General features: G+C 44.1%; 1 protein-coding gene across 2 annotated transcripts in view; it reads right to left on the reverse strand.

Moving 5' to 3' along the window:
• The window catches only part of EGFLAM (EGF like, fibronectin type III and laminin G domains), a 103,840-nt gene that overhangs the window by 5,686 nt on the left and 77,556 nt on the right, over positions 1 to 20,598 (reverse strand). For both annotated transcript variants that reach the window (XM_083465794.1, XM_083465795.1), the window contains 7 exons: positions 18,097 to 18,222; positions 16,922 to 17,165; positions 12,284 to 12,395; positions 11,877 to 11,993; positions 9,691 to 9,871; positions 1,483 to 1,561; positions 317 to 460 (listed from right to left, as the gene is read on the reverse strand). In XM_083465794.1, the coding sequence (XP_083321920.1) occupies positions 317 to 460; positions 1,483 to 1,561; positions 9,691 to 9,871; positions 11,877 to 11,993; positions 12,284 to 12,395; positions 16,922 to 17,165; positions 18,097 to 18,222 (1,003 nt within the window). The remainder of the gene's footprint in view (positions 1 to 316; positions 461 to 1,482; positions 1,562 to 9,690; positions 9,872 to 11,876; positions 11,994 to 12,283; positions 12,396 to 16,921; positions 17,166 to 18,096; positions 18,223 to 20,598) is intronic.

Here is a 20,598-nt window from a genome sequence, read left to right on the forward strand (position 1 = left end):
AAATTCAGTTCCCCACATTTCTGCAACATTTTAGTCTCAAGAAGCACATTTTCATAGGCAGTTTTGCCAACTACATATTCTCACGAGCAATTTCTTCCAATATAATCCATTTTTGTACATAATTTTCACTGACGCATTCATTTTTATACATGCTTTCCTGCAATGTATGCTTTTTAGTGAACATTGTTGGTTGGAGAACTGCACCGCAAAATTCAGAGAGGTCTGCAAACTGGACCAAATTTATATCCTGTTCCTAGTCAGAAGTCCCCTGCTGAAGCAAGGGGTAGGGGTGGGAAAAAAGATGCAGGCAGCTTACCTGAAGACCAAGGCACCATCTTGAAGACCTAGAGAGATGAAGTCACTGTTTGGTCTCATGGGGCTGTCTCCCCTCCACAGCAAGAGGCCATCCATCAGGGTAGTCTTAAACCTCATGAAGACATTTGTTCTTGATCCCGCTACTCTGTTTAGGGGAGAGGCACATTGTACAAAACGACATCTGGATGGTGCAGTGAAAATAATGCACCTCTGAAGCTCTGTGATCAATAATCTCCCCCCTCCCACACATAGTTGAACATACCAACTCTAACTCATAAATGTATATTTTTGCTACAATTCTAGCTGAATCTACTCTCCCTATAAATCCACATTTATCAGCTTAGCTTCCAGGACAATGAAGTACCAGTTGATTTGAAAAGTGCCAAATATTTGGATTTTGAATAATACTAAATTTATTATTTGTACCTCGCCCGTCTGACTGGGTACAGCTCTTGTCACCATCTATTTATTTATGAGGTTTGTTTGGGTAATTTATATACTGCTTCAAACTTTGAAGATGTCTCTAAGTGGTTTGCAATGTTTAAAAACATCACAAAAATGCAATAGAAATTCATGTTTTAAGTGGCACAGAACAATTAGGTAAGCCCCCCTCCGATAGAGCCTATTAAACACCAATATAAAGGAAAACAACTAACATAAAGGGACCATATTAACTACTGGCTGACCAAAGTACAGAAATACAGCAGAGATGACCAGCACCCCTGCTAAATATACAAGCATGTAGCTGTAGGTAGCTACATGGGAATATACTTCTGCTATATTCCCAAATTAGGTTGGTGGGGTAAAATTACAGAGTCATTGGCCATGCTGCCAGGGGCTGATGGGAGTTGTAGTCCAACAGTGTCTGGAGGGCAACCAGGTTGAGGAAAGCTGTACTAGATGGACCTTGGTCTGATCCCATAAGGCATGTTCTGTATCCTCCACATCCTTGTAAGCAGCCTTATTTTATTCATGTATTATTTCATTTTTGTTCATTATGACCATTTGTAATCTGCCCATTAGCCAAAGGTCCCATTTTAGCATCTGCTATTTGTCTGCATGACACAAAGCGACACTGCTTTCTTTCTACAACCAGATACCCACACAAAGGGTTCCTCAGATCATATCTCTATAAATAAGCACTACTCCACCTTTAACTTTATTTACCTTTTAAGAATATCTGGGCTATCATAGGTGAGGTAGCTGCGGCCGATGAACTGCGGTATTTCAATGGCTTCCATAACAGCTGGGAAATGAAGGGAAACCCAATGTTGAGATGGCAGGATTTGCATGTAAAAATATTCCCTTCAACAGCATTAAAGAAAGTGAAACGACATGCAGTACCAATGCAATCTTCCTCTGACGTGAGACCGGTATTTATCATGGCTCATTGGGGTTTGTCCACCTCAATCTATCAAGGCTGACTGCCATTAGCAATATACTGAGAATGAGTCACTGGTTTTTTACCTCGGGCTTCTCAACGAGACAGCTAACACAATTCATGGCAAGCATTTCCTATACATTTCTTATAGTGCCCTTTGAGCAAGGCTCAGTTATGAGTAAAGAGGAGGAGAACCAAAAATGAGACCCGTTCAATATTTCAAAGACAGCTTCCCCTCATTTTTGTGGGAGGGCTGATCCAAATCTGCTTGAGCAACAGCAGGGTACGTGGATATTAAGCCTCCCCTACCACCATGCTGTGTGCAGTGGGTGGCACTGTGGTCTAAACCACTGAGCCTAGGGCTTGCGATCAGAAGGTCAACAGTTCAAATCTCCGGGAAAGCACGCCCAAGTGCAAGTACATAAATAGGTTCACCAGAAGCGGTTTAGTCATGCTGGCCACATGACCCGGAAGCTGTCAGTGGACAAACGCCAACTCCCTCAGCCATAAAGCGAGATGAGTGCCGCAACCCCAGAGTCGTCCGCGACTGGACTTAACGGTCAGGGGTCCTTTTACCTTTTAAAGGTCCAGTCGTGGCTCACACTGGGGTTGCGGCGCTCATCTCGCTTTACTGGCTGAGAGAGCTAGTGTACAGCTTCCGGGTCATGTGGCCAGCATGACTAAGCCGCTTCTGGAGAACCAGAGCAGCACACGGAAACACCGTTTACCTTCCCGCCGGAGCGGTACCTATTTATCTACTTGCACTTTGACGTGCTTTCGAACTGCTAGGTTGGCAGGAGCTGGGACAGAGCAATGGGAGCTTACCCCGTCATGGGGATTCGAACCGCCGACCTCCTGATCGGCAAGTCCTAGGCTCTGTGGTTTAACCCACAGCGCCACCTGTGTCCCTTCCCTTTACCTTTACCCCCCATGCTATTTCCCCAATCTAAACCTCTCCAAACCCCCTCCCTGATGCCCACAGAGCTGCTAATAGTCCCTCTGAATGGTGGGAGCAGAAGACAGACCCAGAAGCGGTGCCTGTGTAGCTCAGCAGCAAAGCACACATCCTGGACACAGGTTCAATCCTTCTCACCATTGTTAGGAGGCCCTGATTTCCCTTATGGAGCTAGAATTCTGAGAGTTCCCTGAGAAAAGAGATTGGCTGTTAACCCATTCTTGGACTTGTAGTTCTGTGAGAGGAACAGGAGGTCTCCTAACTGCCTTCAGCACCCCTTACAATCTACATGTCTCAGGATTCTTTGAGGGAGGCCATGAATGTTTACAGCGGGATGACACTGCTTCAAATCTATAGTGCAGATGAGGCCCAGTTTGGAACCCACCCCTACACTTGTATTTTTTTTTTAAATCCCAAAAATATACAGGAGACCCATAACTGAAATCCTGCAACATGTATGGTTTTGGCCCTCAAGTTGTCACTGATTTTGGCTTTTGCCTGTAGCTGCTCCTGGTTTTCTCTTGACAGCGAATACTGTCTTTCCCTGAATAGCTAAGGAGGAAAAGCAGGGGAGAAAAGGCACGGTAACAAAATATGAAAAATACCTGGTAGGCAAATGGCTGTTTCATCTGCAAATGAAATTAGGGAAAATGTCCAGTGTGGCTGAAGCAGGAACCCAAGTCTTGCACCCTGCCGCTCACAATGCAATGCAACCCACGACACAAGCAGTGCTGTGCATCACTCTTTGCAGGCTTCAAAGGAAGGCCTGGGCTGTATGGAGCCAGCCATTTTCTACATCTAGAGCAACACTCTGGGCCAAGCACTTTCTGACCTTCCTAGGTGTGCCTTGCACTAGGTGTGCTAAAGGCATCCTATGCTCCCCTTCCCCTCAAACCGTCCAGCAATACATTCGGCACATATAAACCCACTGAAATGAAAGGCTTTAAACATGCCAAACTCTGTTAGACTATGGTCTGGCATGGGCAGGCATGGGGAAGCACCCAAGTGGTTTCTCTTATACATTGATTTGATTCCTCGCCAGGATTTCCCAGCAACACCCTGCTAGTTCCTGCAAATGAACGTCTTGGGTGCAATCCAGTGAAAATTAGGTGTGCCTCAAAGACAAACCCTATAACCTGAGCCATCTATTTCAGACTGTGTGGGGACTGGACTCAGGGGCTTCTACACAGCAATCCAGATTGCAAGTAACCCAAGACCAAATCATGGCTAAATGAAAATGTAAAGGCAAAGGCACTCATAGTAAAAATTGCAGCTGCCTGACACCTCCCACAGTCAACCAGCTGCTGTGATACCTGCAGCTAAAACAAGATTTGGATTAGCATTATGTACAAACCTGGGTTCATGGTTTGTTTCTCTCCAAAACACAAGCCTTGAGTTCGGATGTAATGCTAATCCAAACCATGGCTTAGCTATAGGTAGTAGATTGGCAGCAGGTTGACTGAAGGAGGAGTGACTCAGGCGCTAATTTTGACTGTGAGCATCCATATGCTCCAACTTCCATGCTTTGCCTTAGCACTACATATGAGCAGGGTCAGTGAGCATAACATGGAGACAAACCCTTAGGTTTGTCTACCTTGCACCTGCTGGATTCAATCCTGCTGCAGTTATGTAACTACGAACATCATACCGTATTTTTCGCTCTATAGGACACACTTTTTCCCCTCCAAAAATTAAGTGGAAATGTGTGTGCGTCCTATGGAGCGAATGTAGGCTCCTTGGCTTCAGTGATAGCAACACGAAGCCTCCGAAGTGCAGAGGGAGCATTCCCTCTGTGCTCCGGAGGCTTCACGTTGCTTTCGCTGAAGCCTGGAGAGCAAGAGGGGTCAGTGCGCACCGACCCCTCTCGCTCTCCAGGCTTCAGGGATAGCCGCCTGAAGCCTTTGGAGATGGGAGCCTGCTGAAGCCAGGAGAGCAAGACTCCTGGCTTCAGCAGAGAGGGAGAGCTGCACAGCGCCCCTTCAGCGAAGTGGGAGGAGAAATGGAAGGGGCTCCGTTTCTCCTGTCGCTTTGCTGAAGGGGCGCTGAGCAGAGAGGGGGAGATTTTTTTTTTCTTGTTCTCCTCCTCTAAAACAAGGTGCGTCCTATGGTCGGGTACGTCCTATAGAGCGAAAAATATGGTAATTCTTGGAACCACATACCACTGAATTGAATGGTGTTTACTAGCAAGAATGTGAGCTAAGGATGGAGGATGCCAGCCTCCCTAGATATAAACCCCGTAATCCATTTCAGCCCAACGCAGCACAAAGATGCCTCTGTTGCAGAACTAGTAGCATTCATCTCCAACCTCAATCAGCTTCAGGTAATATGACCAGGGGTCAAGGATGAAGGGAGTTGTAGAGAGATACAGCTTGCCCATCTCTGTCACAGATGATATGGCCAAGGCAATGAAGGCAGGAAATTATCTGAAGCTTGGTTTAGGACCAAGAGGCAAAACACAGCTCAGATACTATTTCTCAATCAACTTATCGTGGTATGGATACAAGAGAACTATTCAGCAGAAAGGAATAGGACACTTTCGTTCTGTCTGAGCACAGTCCGGCCAAACATAATGCATTCTGAGGGCTGCTCTCATAAACATACTTGCTGGACTACAGAGTTACATTGAATGCAGTGAGGCTTGGTCCTGAATCAACAAGCACATTCCATTGATTTCAATGGAGAAATTGATACATTCTTTTAAAACTCTCCCTCTAAAACAAAGAGGACTTTAAAATTAATTATGGAAGGAAGTTTTTAGAAATTAGTGAGCTCCCCATTCTGCCAAAGACAAATTCTATCCACTTTAAATGCTGCAACTAGGCTCTGAAACACAAATTAGGGACTCTTCCTTCTGCCTCCTGCCCCCACATGATTTGAATTCTTTGGGAAGAAAATGGCAGGAATTAAAGTTGGGAAATAGGAGACACATAGTTTCAAGCTTTCTTCCACCCTTTGCAAATTAAATGATTTCCCATGTTTGCAATGCAAGCCAATGGATTTCTGGTTGGTTGTCCAACTAGCTCTCTCTCTCTTCTTCTCTCTCAAAATCTTGTTGTTGTAGTTCTTGTTTTAAATCAGCCATGCAAGTAACCCCACAAAATCACCACTTCCATCAATGTTTATAAAACCACTTGGTGTTACATATACTCATATTGACCTGGAGGCAATTCTCACTAGTCACAGTTTGCAAGGAAGGAGACTACTTTATGAGCTTCCTCGTAATAGTGCTGTAGCATTGCAGTGCAATCCAGGAAATGACTACAGATTATGCCGTTATCTACAGACATTTGCAAAAAGCGGCCTAAATCACACCATTAGCTTGATGGAGGTAGGAACGCACACAGATCATACACTCACAGTTACAGAACATGTCTGACAGTTGTTACTTACTGTTCAAGCAGTAATTTCCACATTCTGCAGTGCAGCAGCATAAAACGGAAGGAACATTCAGATTTTACTTTTCAGCAGCAAAATAACCTCTCTCCCCATCTTCGAAAAGGAGCACCCAGCTTTAACTATGCAAAATCTCAGCATTTTTTTTTTGCATTTTTCGTAATTACTGAACCTGACATTAGGTATCGGAGTAAGTTGACAAAAGGGGGTGGGTCCGGCTCAAGTTTTAAAAAGCAGCATTCAATTAAGTGCTTCTTGTGACTGCAGGAAAATAAAAAAATTCCTTCCAGTAGCACCTTAGAGACCAACTAAGTTTGTTATTGGTATGAGCGTTCGTGTGCATGCTACTGGAATGATTTTTTTTCTTTACCTACGGCAGACCTACCTGCAGGAAAATAGTGGACCTTGGTTTCTTCTGCTCTGATGCTAAACACATTACTGAAGAATAAGCTCCATTTTGTTGCAGTTAAAAGATGCTGTATGGGGCAGCATCAGTGGAAGGAGAAGCCAGCCCAGGTGCCAGCATGAGACCTGTTAGCCACTGACCTCATCACCTGGTGATCTCTGGGTAGTCATTCAGGTTTGGCACTGGACTGTGAGGCCTGTGGCCAAAGTGCCATAGTCCAGCCTACTTGGATGAGAACAATGTCACATGAATATTGTGAAAAACCTGCATGCATGAGAACAGAGTCGACAGTAAACTCACGCTTGCAGGTGCCCCTAAACTCACGACACCACTTGGAGAGCAACATATTTTCCCGCTCCTGTTCAGGCTGATATGGAAGAAGGATGCTACCACCTAGTGGAATAAATCTGCATGCGATTTAAGTCACTGAGAATTTCAGCCGGTTTAAGAAACCCACCGGATTGAAGTATCTCGGTTCTTAGCTCCTCTGAGGAACAACAACAAAAAGGAGAGCCTTTGCTTTTGTAAAGAATTCTTTGGTGGTCTCTGGTGTGTGACTGAGGGAGGATTTGTTCTTGCTGTCAAATTACAAGGGAGCCAAAGTGTAGCTGAGGATTATAGGCTGCATTGCAGCACCGGCGGTTAACACAAATGAGGATAAAGTTACAAGGCCTATAAATCCCCTTGCTTAAGGGCATGAGCTAAGTCCCACTGAATAAGACAAGATGGAGCTTCCGTCTCTTGTGTGAGGCAACAGAGATTTTTAATTCTGGCAATGGAAGCTTTTTAGACTCCAAACTGCTATGAAAGAGTGCAGGCACTTCACTAGTGTATATAGGGAGCGGTAACCATTTAATCATGGCGATTTGTAATTATCAAGTGTCAAAGGGCTATCTTGCCAAGGGTCATCTAGTCCAACCCCCTGAAGTGCAGAAATCACATGCGTCTTTTTGTTGTTGTTAAGTTGTGCCCATCAAAACCAGTCCCAGAAAAGAAACAAAAAAATTGGGGGTGTGGATGGCACTGTAACCCCAACAGCAAAATGCAAGTTCTGTGGGTGCAGCAAACAAAAACAAAAAACCCAACAGCAGCAGCAAACAAGGAAACAATCCTTCAACACTGGAATCTTGTGTTCAGGATTTGTATTTAATAATTGTTAACAGCAATTTCCTCCCCAAAAGGCCAGTTCGCACAATGCAAACTGGATGCTGAATCAGTTAGTTTGTTATTAAGTTAAGCATGTGTTCAAGTCGTCGCATGATGGCTTCACTTGTACAGTGGTGCCCCGCAAGACGAAATTAATTCGTTCCGCAATTTTTGTCGTCTAGCGAATTTTTCGTCTTGCGAAGCACGAAATCCCATAGGAATGCATTGAAAATCAATTAATGCGTTCCTATGGTCAAAAAAAGTCCAAACAAAGGCAAATTTGGTACAACAACAGTTTATTAACTGCTCTTTAAAGTCACACATACTGTAAAGAGCAGTTCAAAAATTTAAGGGAAAATAAATTAACTTTATAAACAAAACATGTCTTTGTTTTTAGACAAAGAAAAAAAAGTCGCGAGACGTTTTCGTCTTGCGAAGCAAGCCCATAGGGAAATTCATCTTGTGAGGCAAATCGAAAATGGAAAAACCTTTCGTCTAGCGAGTTTTTTGTCTTGCGAGGCATTCGTCTTGCGAGGTACCACTGTACTCAAACCTCAACACAACCCACCACCACCACTATCATTGCAGAAGAGAGCAAGTCAGGGACTTAGCGTGTTATAATGGAAATGTAGCTCATGTCCACCAAATGTTGCTGGACTACATCTCGCATCATCCCTGACTGTTGGCTATCCTGGCTGGGGCTGATGGGAGTTGGAGTCCAACATGATCTGAGAGGACAGAGTATAGAAGCCTTGTAAAAGGCTGAGACCCTACCTGCCCACAGACTTTCTCTCAAGAGTGGTGCATGCTCTGGTTATCTCCCGCTTGGACTACTGCAATGAACTAAATGTGGGGCTACCTTTGAAGGTGACCCAGAAACTACAACTAATCCAGAATGCAGCAGCTAGACTGGTGACTGGGAGTGGCCACCAAGACCACCTAACACCAGTCTTGAAAGACCTACATTAGCTCCCAGTACATTTCCAGGTACAATTCTTGCTGACCTTTAAAGCCCTAAATGGCCTTGGCCCAGTATACCTGAAGGAGTGTCTCCACCCCCATCGTTCAGCCCAGAAACTGAGGTCCAGCGTCGAGGGCCTTCTGGCGGTCCCCTCATTGCGAGAAGCGAAGTTACAGGGAACCAGGCAGAGGGCCTTCTTGGTAGTGGCGCCCGCCTTGTGGAACGCCCTCCCACCAGATGTCAAAGAAATAAACAACCATATGACATTTAGAAAACATCTGAAGGCAGCCCTGTTTAGGGAAGTTTTTAATGACTGATGTTTTGATGCATTTTTAATCTTTTGTTGGAAGCCGCCCAGAGTGGCTGGGGAAACCCAGCCAGATGGGCGGGGTATAAATAATAATAATGATTATGATGTTTATTATGTATGAAAGAAGGCTTCTCAGGTCAGTCCTGGCGCACCACTAGGAAGGGACATGGCAAATCATAGAGCTTTATAAAATAATGGCGTAGTGAAAATGTTTCTTCCTCTCTCTTAATATTAGAAATTGTGGTCAACCCCATTCATCTAACTGTGGGCAAATGAGTGATAAAAGAAGATACTTGATCACAAACAGGATAAGGGGATTTTTAAACACATTACTACAGAATGTGGTGATGGAAACCAGTTTAAAGAGTTCAAGAATGAATTATGCCTAAGGACCTGGGAGAACAAGGTTCAACTTTTGACTCAGCCATGAAACTCAATGAGTGACCTTAGGCCAGGCACTCCCTCTTACCTTAACCTACCTCACAGGGTGTTGTGAGGGGGAAGAACCATATACACCACCTGAGCTGCTTAGGAAAGGTGGGATTGTAAGATAATAAAGAAAGAAGCAAACTGTGTCTTTCAATTGTTATTAGTGGCAACTGTGCCTCCTCTCTCTGCTACAGAAGAGCACATTTATGAGAGCAAATAACCAAGAAATAATTACAGCAATAATAGCCAAGAAATAATCACAAATAACCAAGAAACAATCACCTTGTGCTGACATTCCCCTGTCGGCTTTGCTGCCGCAAGTTCATTATCTGAGCAAGACTACTCTCTACAATCAAGGAGATTTTGCAGTTCCAACACAAAATAAAAGCTTTACCTTTCTGGCAGTGCTGTCCATCAAAACCCAATGGGCAATCACATTCATAGCCATCTTTTTTGGGCACGCAGGTGCCCCCATTGGCACAGGGGGAATTCACACAGGAATGGACAGTATTCTCCAGGTTGACGCCAGATGCGAAATCCTGCCTCACATCTATTGTCCGGTCATTCAGAACAATCTTTATGTAAGAGACAAGGTTAGAAGTTGAAGAGTTTTTTTTCAATACTTTAGGCTATTACTCAGTATCATAAGCTAAAAGTGTTATTTAAAAAAAAAACCAAAATTGGATCAGGTAAATTTTATATGAAGAGATCATTTTAACATCTGTTTATTTTCAACAGTATCTTTCCTGAGAACGGCCTTCCAGAGGATTCCGTTGTTTATCCTCAAAGGGAAGTAGGATGAGTTCCTCTGAGCCATGTAGCTCAAAACTATTTAACCTCTTTTTTTAAAAAAAAAAAAGTTGAGTCAGATTTATTAACACTGTGCCTGAACTTTAGAGCACATTTTATGGCTCTGCTCTGAGCCAAATCTGAGATATAAAATAAGTTTCTTGGCAGAAACCAATTTCACCTTAAAATAGGAGAATTCCTCCTGAGTTAGCTTTGTATTAAGGAGGAAGGAGAAATTTGCTCAGTCTATGTTTTAAAGCGAACTGACCAAATTCCCCACTCCCTGACTTATACCTGGATTGGAACACAGCTTTCAATCAGATGGCACACTTCTCCACATTTAGCAATGCAAATTCTAGTTCAAAACATTCACATAAAACTTTATTTTAGGGAAAATGCATACAAAAACAAATACTTGAGGGGAAGACTACAAAATGTGCACTTTAGGGAAAACTGTGAACTGTGAACGTGAGTGTTGAGGCGGGGATTAAAATTTGTGAAAAGAGGGAAGGGAAGGGAAGGGGAGGGGAGGGGAGGGGAGGGGAGGGGAGGGGAGGGGAGGGGAGGGGAGGGAGGGAGGGAGGGAGGGAAGGAAGGAAGGAAGGAAGGAAGGAAGGAAGGAAGGAAGGAAGGAAGGAAGAAAGAAAGAAAGAAAGAAAGAAAGAAAGAAAGAAAGAAAGAAAGAAAGAAAGAAAGAAAGAAAGAAAGAAAAGGAATGGACCTATTATTGGGTGTATGCAAAAGAGGCTGCTCTTATGTGGGATACTTGTCCTCCTAAAGCAGCTATGCCACTCAGCTGTATGGAGATCACAATATCTGATGGCCTGAAAGGAAAAACAACAACCACAGAACCTCTCACTATTTTCTAAAGCTTCCAGATGATCAAGCATTTGGCAATTTACAAGCCCAAGGGAGTGCTCCAAGTAGCTTAGCTCCTACGGGCAGCTCAGAATTTCATATAAAGCAAGTGCTTAACTCCCCATTTCAAGAGACACTTGCAATCAAACAGAATATTGCAGCCACTTCATACGGATTATCTCCATGCACTTTGGAAAAAGCAAAAGAAACCTAAAACCTGATAAAACCTGCCATCATCATTAGTTCACTTGTTTTCTGAATCCTAAAAGAATGTATCGAGAAGATACTTTCAGGTGCAGTCCAATCCTCCACTCCACAATGGGGCTTTCCAGAGAGGCTTAGCCACTGCCTCACCTAGACCTTGGCTGCTCATGGAAGTCATGGTAGAAGGCAGGGGCAGAATGACTGGGCCTTACCCCCGTGCTAGCTTATATCTGAATCAGGTTCAGTGCTGACACATGGGATCCAGTAGCTGCTCAGCTCAGGCCCTCCTTCTGAACACCCAGGGCTTTCTGCTGGCCCCAGTCAGTGGGAGTACTGCTAGTGGGCTTCCCTCCTGCCATTGACTGCCAGCAGTAGTTCAACCAGCAAAGGTAAGTGAAGGGAAATTTCAGCTCCCTTCAAGCTCAGCTCAGCCTCAAAGGGCTTTGGGTTGCTCTGTTAGGGTGCTAGAATTTCAAGCGCCAAAAATAAATGTTCCGAGGCAGCTTGAGCAACAGCCAGAATGCATTTGCACACAGAGAGTGCGGATAGCACAGAAAGATCTGAAGGCACCTCTTATCGGTCCATCTCTGAAGTTAATCCAGTCTTGGGCTAGCTGAGTCCCTGTGGATGGGAGACAACTGAGGAATGCTCTACCCCTTCTCTGAAGGACAGGTCTGAATTCTTTGCAGGAAGGACAGATTATATAAATACAAACAAACACACACATGCCTTTTGAATACTCCCAGAGAAAGGTTTCAGGATGCCAGAGTTCTTCTTTACACTGTCATAACTTGGTACTCCACCAATGAATATGTCAGGGTTGCACTTAATCTGTGTGAAAGCTCCCTATCAGGGAAAAAAATATGCATCAGAATTAATCAGGGGGTCAGATTGCTTTAGGTTATGTTCCCAAACATTTTTTATACCTCCCAAGTATTTTATATCTACGTGGGGGACAGTGCCACTAGCTTTGTTTTGCTACAACATAGCTGAATTTCTGTTCAACCACTTATTTTATTTTTGGGCAGTGAACCAGAAAATAAGTAAACCAAACATCCAAAACCCAAATAAGCCAAATGTTTAAAACAGAGCCATTCCATGTACATATAAATATATAAATAAAGCTTTTTTGTTACCTCTGCCATTCCTTCAACTGGTCTTTGCTGATCAACCTGCAATATGCCATTTTTTGCGGTGCGAGACACTTTGAGCTCATGCCACTGGTTCAAACTGATGGGTTCTTCACTCCTATTTAAAAAAGGAAATGGAACAGATAGGCCAGAGGCCCAAAGATGTTTGTACCTTCCTACATTTAATAATAATAATAATACAAAAAAATTATTTATACCCCACCCTCCCCGGCCAGAGCCGGGCTCAGGGCGGCTAACACCAGTAAAATTACATGCAATTTTAAATGCAATTTAAAATGCAGCCCATAGATCAAAACCATAAGGGGAGGGAAGCATAAGGGTCAGACTGAGTCCAAATCAAAGGCCAGGCAGAACAGCTCTGTCTTGCAGGCCCTGCAGAAAGATGTCAAGTCCCGCAGGGCCCTAGTCTCTTGTGACAGAGCATTCCACCAAGTAGGAGCCAGTACTGAAAAGGCTCTAGCCCTAGTTGAGATCAATCTAACCACCTTGCAACTTGGGACCTCCAAAATGTTGTCATTTGTGGACCTTAAGGTCCTCCGCGGGGCATACCAGGAGAGGCGGTCCCGTAGGTATGTGGGTCCTAGATTTGAATCAAACAGTTACACTCTTCCATGGAAAGCTTGGAATTAGAGGAGGAGGAACTGGCCAAGCCCATACAATCTGAGGCTGGTGGTCCAGAGCCTGAGACGACCCTCACAGATGAGACAACCCTCACTGACTCTGAGCCAGCAAAGGAACCAAGTGCTTCCTAACCTATTCTGTCTACCCAATGGCACAAGGAGTGCACCAGGAAGAAGCCCACAGAAAGATGAAGAACACATATTCAGGCCAGTGGGTCAGCCTTTTAAGAACCCATTCCTCAGGCCAAGAGGTGGAGCTTAGGAAAGGTGGACAGGAGGGAGAGACCCATAAGGTTTCAGTTTACCTCCAACCCATGGAGCTATCCATGGTGCTGCAACCACCAGCCTACCTTGACCCCATGGATGCCTGACACCCATAGAGCAGGAAAGGAGGTAGGCATCCAGGGAAAAAGTCTTTGGCAATCCCACCCGCTATTGAACCCAATATGTTTTGAGTATACACAATTTTGGCTTTACATGCTATATCCAGAGTGTGCCACCATGTAAGCTGAGAGTTGACTGTACTTTCTCTCCTGGCGGTACTTAGCAAAAGTAGGATTACAAGGACTTTACCTGATTTAGGTGCCAGAAATGTTTTTTGCTACTTCACAGATACTCAGGCTCTATAATAGTAAGCCCATGAGCCACATTTCACAGTTATGGAGCTCCTTCCATCACCACCAAGAGAGAAGTCAATGCTATCATGTGGAGTATACATTTTGCTTGTAACTTCTGAAAATAAATTTGCCGTGAAATTGCAGGTAAACTCTTTACCACACCACAATTAAAACTTGGCGTTGCCATTGGGACCCAGCTGAAAATGCTTCATGCACCAAATGTGGCTCATGGACTCCCAGTTCGCCAAGCCAGCTTTAGAATAAATTCCCATCTCAGCTCGGTGCATCTCTACAATCTAGAGGGCTATGAAGGTAGCTTGCTTTGCAGACACTGTCGTTCTCCAAAGTTCAGGTGCTCAGATGTTTAGCATGCCAACTGTACTGTGTCTGGAGTGAGCAGCAGATATGGTGGCTAGCATTTTACACCAAAACCATGACTTCTAAGGAGATCTAATCTACTGTGCAACTCACTCACCAAATCAGTATAGAATAAACCAAAAGTATGTAATTATGCTTAATCATTTAGATGCTCTTAATATTTCCAAGTGTATTTAGATGTTTCTAATGGTTTTTAAAGGTTTTTTTATTGTTTTGCTGCTGGCGGCGGGTGGCACTAGGGGATGTGGGTGGCAATGTGGGTTAAACCACAGAGCCTAGGACTTGCAGATCAGAAGGTCAGCGGTTCGAATCCCCGCGACGGGGTGAGCTCCTGTTGCTCAGTCCCTGCTCCTGCCAACATAGCCATTTGAAAGCACATCAAAGTGCAAGTAGATAAATAGGTACCGCTCCGGTGGGAAGGTAAACGGTGTTTCCGTGCGCTGCTCTGGTTCTCCAGAAGCGGCTTAGTCATGCTGGCCACATGACCTGGAAGCTGTACGCCGGCTCCCTCGGCCAATAAAGCGAGATGAGCACCGCAACCCCAGAGTCGGCCACGACTGGACTTAATGGTCAGGGGTCCCTTTACCTTTAACTTTAATGGTTTTTAAAAGTTCTTTTTTAATTGTTTTGCTGCTGGCCCTTCTAGGTTACTTTGGGGGGAAGGGAAGGATAGAATTGTTAATAATACAAAAAAAATCTCTTTGTGAAGGTAACACATGTATAAAAGCCATAGAAAGGAGTAGGCAGGGATGATCCAATACATTTTGGAACCCAAGTCTAACCACAAAATGGCGCTCCCCCAACAAGGAAGAAGGGGTGCGTGAAGATCTACATCAGAAACAAGAGGAGACACAATTATCTATCTCGGGATTTGATGCCCCTATGAATCCTGCCACCCAAGGCAGTCACCTCACCTTGCCTCATGGGTGGGTCGGCCCAGAGAGCAGGGTAGATGGAAAAAATTATGCGAGTCATGGAAGAACCAGCTGAGGACTGCCTACAAGTGGGCTGGAAGCATAATGAATTGAAAGACCCAAGGACATTCCATGGAGATCTGCAGATGAATCGTGCTGTATGTTTTACACAACCTGTTACGGTTAAATTTCAAGCAATGTTTTTCATACATCAGGCGTTCTCTGAGGGTGCACAACTGTAACCATAAGCCTAATTATGAAGAGAGACCACGAGAAAGAATCGTAATTCGCAACTGCGTTTCCATGCATCCCAAAGGAAAAATTTGAAAAGCACTGCAGTAATCTTTACAAATTGTCACTAATCTGAGAAAACAGAAAAACAGCTGAAATATAATGGATAGTTATATAATGCAAATTAAATTCCCGCCAGACATGTTACTTTCAGTAAAGACTTACGGAAGAAGCTGAAATGTCATGTCAATTTTAACAGCGCACAAATTTGGATTTCAAATGCATGTCACATTTTACACCTTGTCACTGATGAGCTCTTAACATTTCTTCAAGTAAATATCTACTCGGAAATGCTAGAAAAACATTTTACTAAATAATCCTCCCGCCATCTCTTTTTCTTGGGAAAAAAAGTAATAATCATCATCTGCCAATGTCATGCAGCCTCTCCACTCGCGGTCTACGTTTAATAACAATTAGGCTTTAATTACCTAAGATAAATCGATACATAATAGGGTAATAATCACCTCAGATCGATATGTAATTAAAAAGCCAGATGGGGCTGACTACTTAATAATGAGCAATATGCACATTATGTCCTCTTTCCAGCACAGATCTCTGTCACGGAAGGTGTCCTGCTTTCAGCAATTAGTGTTACAATTATCCAAGGCCATAGCTAAGACGGGGGTGAGGTCCACACACCATGTTTTGTATGCAAAAGATCCCGTGTTCAGTCCTTGACACCTTCAAGTTAAAAGGTTCAGGTGGTGTGAAATATGTTGAAAACTTGTGCACACCATGACACTACGGTGATTTGCATTTTTTTATTTATATACTGCCTTGCTGACAAGGCAGTTTACAGTTCGAAATAAAGACTAGCAGTTGCGATACAAAATGAAAAGAAACAGGGAGGGAAGAGAAAAATAAGAAAACGTTGGTCTTCCATAGTATTACCTAGTAGTTAAATAATGACTAGACAGAATGTTCTGTAGGAAGTTCTATGAGTTGAAGAGTCATATGGGCCACTGGTCCTCTGTCAAGTGCACTAGTGGATGTTTGTGTGTGCTGAAAATTCAGGTTATGAACGCTTAATAATTTCATATTTGCTAGCACAAAGGAAGGAGCAGGGAATAGGGGCAGGCCACTTCACAATAAACTGGATGCTTTGGGGGTGCCATGAATATCCATGGTTTATGATGACCTGGTTTCTCATGAAGGAAACAAGGCAATCCCCATGCCCCAATTACTCAGGTGCACAAGGTTCTACCTGATCTCCTGATCTCCTGGCTTCTTGCTTGCCTTCATCCCCTGCCCGCGAGAGGCTGTGCACAGCTAAGGCTCCCCCAAGGCAGCCCCTCTCCCTCCTTAGGAAAAGCCCCCAAGAGCCACACACACGCTCCACACAACTCTTTAAAGGGAGCGCCTGCATTCGCTCCATAAGACGCACACACATTTCCCCTTGCTTTTTAGGAGGAGGAAAGTGCATCTTATAGAGCGAAAAATACGGTACTTATCATTGCTGTGCTGGAAGAGGAAGGAGCACATGAGACCAGGAGAAGCTTCTTTCCATGAAAATAACCACAGTTTATGACATTGGTGGACAACTTGCATTCCAGGGGAGGTATTCGTCTAGCCCATCCCATCAGCACAGGTTTTTCCATTTGTGCAATGGGACCTGTGCCCCTCTCCTCCCCAAATTTGCTACAAAGGGTTGTGGTAAGCCAAAGAAAAAATTTCGGGGGCATGCGCTACTTTGGATTCCACCCATCATATTTTTATTTTTTAGTATAGAATTACAGATACTTTTCACAGCAAAAAAAAATTATGGCTAATTAATTCTAGAAATAATTAGTAAATTGCATTTACCTGATTACAGCAGTTCCTGAACCACAGTCAAACCTGAACTCCACATAGCCGTCTGCCATGCTAATGGACAGGAAGTCTTTGCTGCCTGTGTCAAAGCTGTACAAAAGGGCACCATCAGCCGAATCGGGACGAAAAGTGACCTCAAACTCCATGAAGGAAAGGTAGTTCTGGGGTTCCAAAGGCCAGGGGATGGTGGCAAAGGATTTCAAAGTCTCGTTGAACTGAGGTATGATGAGAATGAAAGCTGAAAGACCAGGGCAAGCAAACACATTACTTAAAATCCCTCAAGAAAACAAAGTCTGCTTCAACTTCAAACTTCATTGTAGAAAGCAATACTAGAAACCATACCACATATAAAGTTGAAACACTATCACAAATAGTGATGAGTAACTTACAAAACAGCCCAAAGCTGTTTGAGAAACCTACAAATGAGATGGTTTATTATACAACTAATAATAATTTTTAATAGCACACATCTGTGTAGTCTAGCTTTCCACAACCTAGTGTCCTCCAAATGTTTACAATTCCAATCAGTATCAGACAGCATGTCGGGGATTATGGGAGTTGTAGTCCAAAATATCTCAAAGGCAGCAGGCTAGAGAAGGCCATGTCACTTATAGCACTTTGATACCCATTATGTAGGAAACCGGGGTTTGTCCACACTGACATCAGGTACTCCATTTATGGTCAATATGGTTTCCGTATATTTTATTTCTTAACCACAAGTGAAGCAAGCTCCACTTCAATCGTAACCGGGAGGCAAAGGGATATAAACAGGCATTTATGAACATTCCCCCAATTGATACAGAACCAAATGATGTGAAAATGTAGCAGAGAAATCACTTGCTTAGGCCTGGAAACAATAAAAAACTACAAAGCAGCATTAAACCAGTGTGTAGCCAACCAACTATGGGATGTTAGTTGTGCAAGTCAGTCAAACGGTTCCTGATTAAATTGGGTAAAGACACAGCCTGTAGTAACAGGGGTAGCCAGTGAAAAGACCTCCAGACATTGTTGAACTCTCTGATCAGCCAAAACATAAAGGGTCAACGGAGGTGGGTGATGGGATTTGTAGTCCAACAACACCTGGAGGCATCGCTTAAGACACCACTGCCATAAAACACACCAAATGCTGGCATCTAACTGCAGAGATCAACAGCAAGTCCTCCTCTCACCTTCTTCGCAGTGGCGCCCTTTAAATCCAAGCGGGCACAGGCAGATGTACCTGTCCGCCTTGCTCGCTGTGCAAGTGCCACCATTTATGCAGGAAGCCTCATCGCAAATTCCACTGCTGCATTCACCTAAAAGTAGAAAACAACACACGCACTGATTTGTCATTCAAGGTACCCAAAGGATGGGTTAATTTAGCTACTTGTTTTCAATCACTTACGCACACAGAGATCTGCGCCAGATCTGCCACGTAAATGCATCTTTTCCCAGGCAACGCGTTAAGTCTAAGCGCCGGATTAAGTGGCTGAGCTGCAGGCCAGAGGCTTTACAAAATGGCAGCAACAGGAACTAATTGCATTGACTTTCCAGAAGTGATCACTTGCCAAGCAGACTGGTGGTGTCTCCCACTTTTCATTAGTTTTTTTTCTTGGACAGGTTGCTCAAATCTCCACACACTGCCAGACTGTTTACATTGCAAGTACCATCTCTCTCTCTCTCTCTCTCTCTCTCCCTCTCTCTCTCTCTCTTGCTGTTGTTTAACCTCAATTATCTTAAGTGCTGTTTTATTCCTTCTGCATTTGAGGGAAGCTGTAGTAAGAGCTGGAGGTGTTAAGCAGCAGGGTCTAAGCTTATTAGCTGCTGCTACACTGTTAACAGTTCCATCTGTGTGGCAGGTAATCCATATTGTCAACATACGAGCTTTTATAATCAACATCTCTATCATCTTGCCATCTCACAGGAAGATGGCTGGAGGTAACAGCACAGAAACTGTCAGAAGACTGACAGATGAGAATGCCTCAAAGATACTTCTGAGGAGCATTTAAATATTTCAGCACACATCATCTTGTGAAATGTGCAGTTAAGGTGTTTCTCTTTTTTTAAAAAAAAATGCGGTAGTAATTTACACTGTTCTTCCCCACAGCATAGTAGAGAGCCGAGTTAAAGAAGACACAGATCCACAGATAAACATCCTAGCAAAAGAAATATGAATACAGTAAGCAATTTGTTTCCTTGTGATAAATAATGCCTCAAAGGGGTTTTAAAAGGGAGGAATTAAAACGTAATAACCAAATAATTTCCCTAAAACTCTTGAGGTGGTGAAAAGTTGAATGACAGCTGCAGAGAGTGACTGGCACAAAGCCACACAGGGAGCTTTATAGACAAGGAGAAACACAAGTCCAACAATAAAGGTAAAGGTAAAGGGACCCCTGACCATTAGGTCCAGTCGTGACCAACTCTGGAATTGCGGCATTCATCTCGCTTTAGTGGCCGAGGGAGCTTCCGGGTCATGTGGCCAGCGGGTCTAAGCTGCTTTTGGCGAACCAGAGCAGCACACAGAAACACCGTTTACCTTCCCGCCAGAGCGGTACCTATTTATCTACTTGCACTTTGACATGCTTTTGAACTGCTGGGTTGGCAGGAGCAGGGACCGAGCAACGGGCGCTCACCCCGTCGCGGGGATTCGAACCACCGACCTTCTGATCAGCAAGTCCTAGGCTCTGCGGTTTAACCCACAGCGACACCTGCGTCCCTTAGTCCAACAATAGTCTGCTGCAATTTATGCTCACCCAGTTGACCACTGGGTCATGGGTGGAGTTCTGTTTGCACAACAAGACTTCTCCTTCCTCTCATCTCCCTGTCTGCCCTGAAAATCTGCTCCAGAGAGTCAGTTCCTCAATGCTCTGGAGCAGATTTTGAGGGCGTGCTAGGGGCTGCAGGGGAGAGGTCAGGAACGGGAGCATCTGTTGTGCAAGTGGAATTCTGCACAAACAGAACAGCAGCATTTCTACAGCCCATTCATTTTTAAGTCTCTATATTTAGGCTGCTTAAATGAAAATCTCGAAAGGCACCACCAGAATAGCTTGGAAGTGGCATCTTCCATGTGTCAGTGTAAAATGACTGAATGCATGGGCTCAGACAATATCTAACATAGAATATGAAGCCAATTGAAGGAAGAGGCCCAAACCCCTGGTATCACTTGAAAAAACATAGGTACAGTTCAAGCCCATTGCCGCGAATCAGCATTATTTCAATTCCAAAAGAATAATTAGCATCACAAAGTATTTAGCTGCAGTAAAGTATGTCTATTAGTTAGTACTGGAGACACTAGGAGGAGTATGTTACATCTTTAACAACCAGACTTGGTGCCATAACAGCTTGAGTAAGCCTTAACTTGGCACAGGTCTAGGCTAGAATCCTTCTCCCTGACCCCCAGTTTTCTCTGCGCAGGGGAAGTTACTTTTGTCATGGGAATCTGTCAGCCATGTAACAATTTGCCTTGCACCATAGCCCCAGACCAAATAGTTTGTGGAGCAGTCATGGCTGCTTTTAGTGAATGTAGAATGTAGAAGTTATCAGGCAATCTAATCATGGACCACCCTTGTCATGTGCAGCTTGGATCTTAAGACTTGCCAGTATCCCAATGGTAAAGGGAAAGGGACCCCCAACCATTAGGTCCAGTTGTGACCGACTCTGGGGTTGCGGTGCTCATCTCCCTTTATTGGCTG

This window comes from Podarcis liolepis, assembly GCF_965112155.1.
Source record: "Podarcis liolepis genome assembly, chromosome: 11".
Taxonomy (NCBI): Eukaryota; Metazoa; Chordata; class Lepidosauria; order Squamata; family Lacertidae; genus Podarcis; species Podarcis liolepis.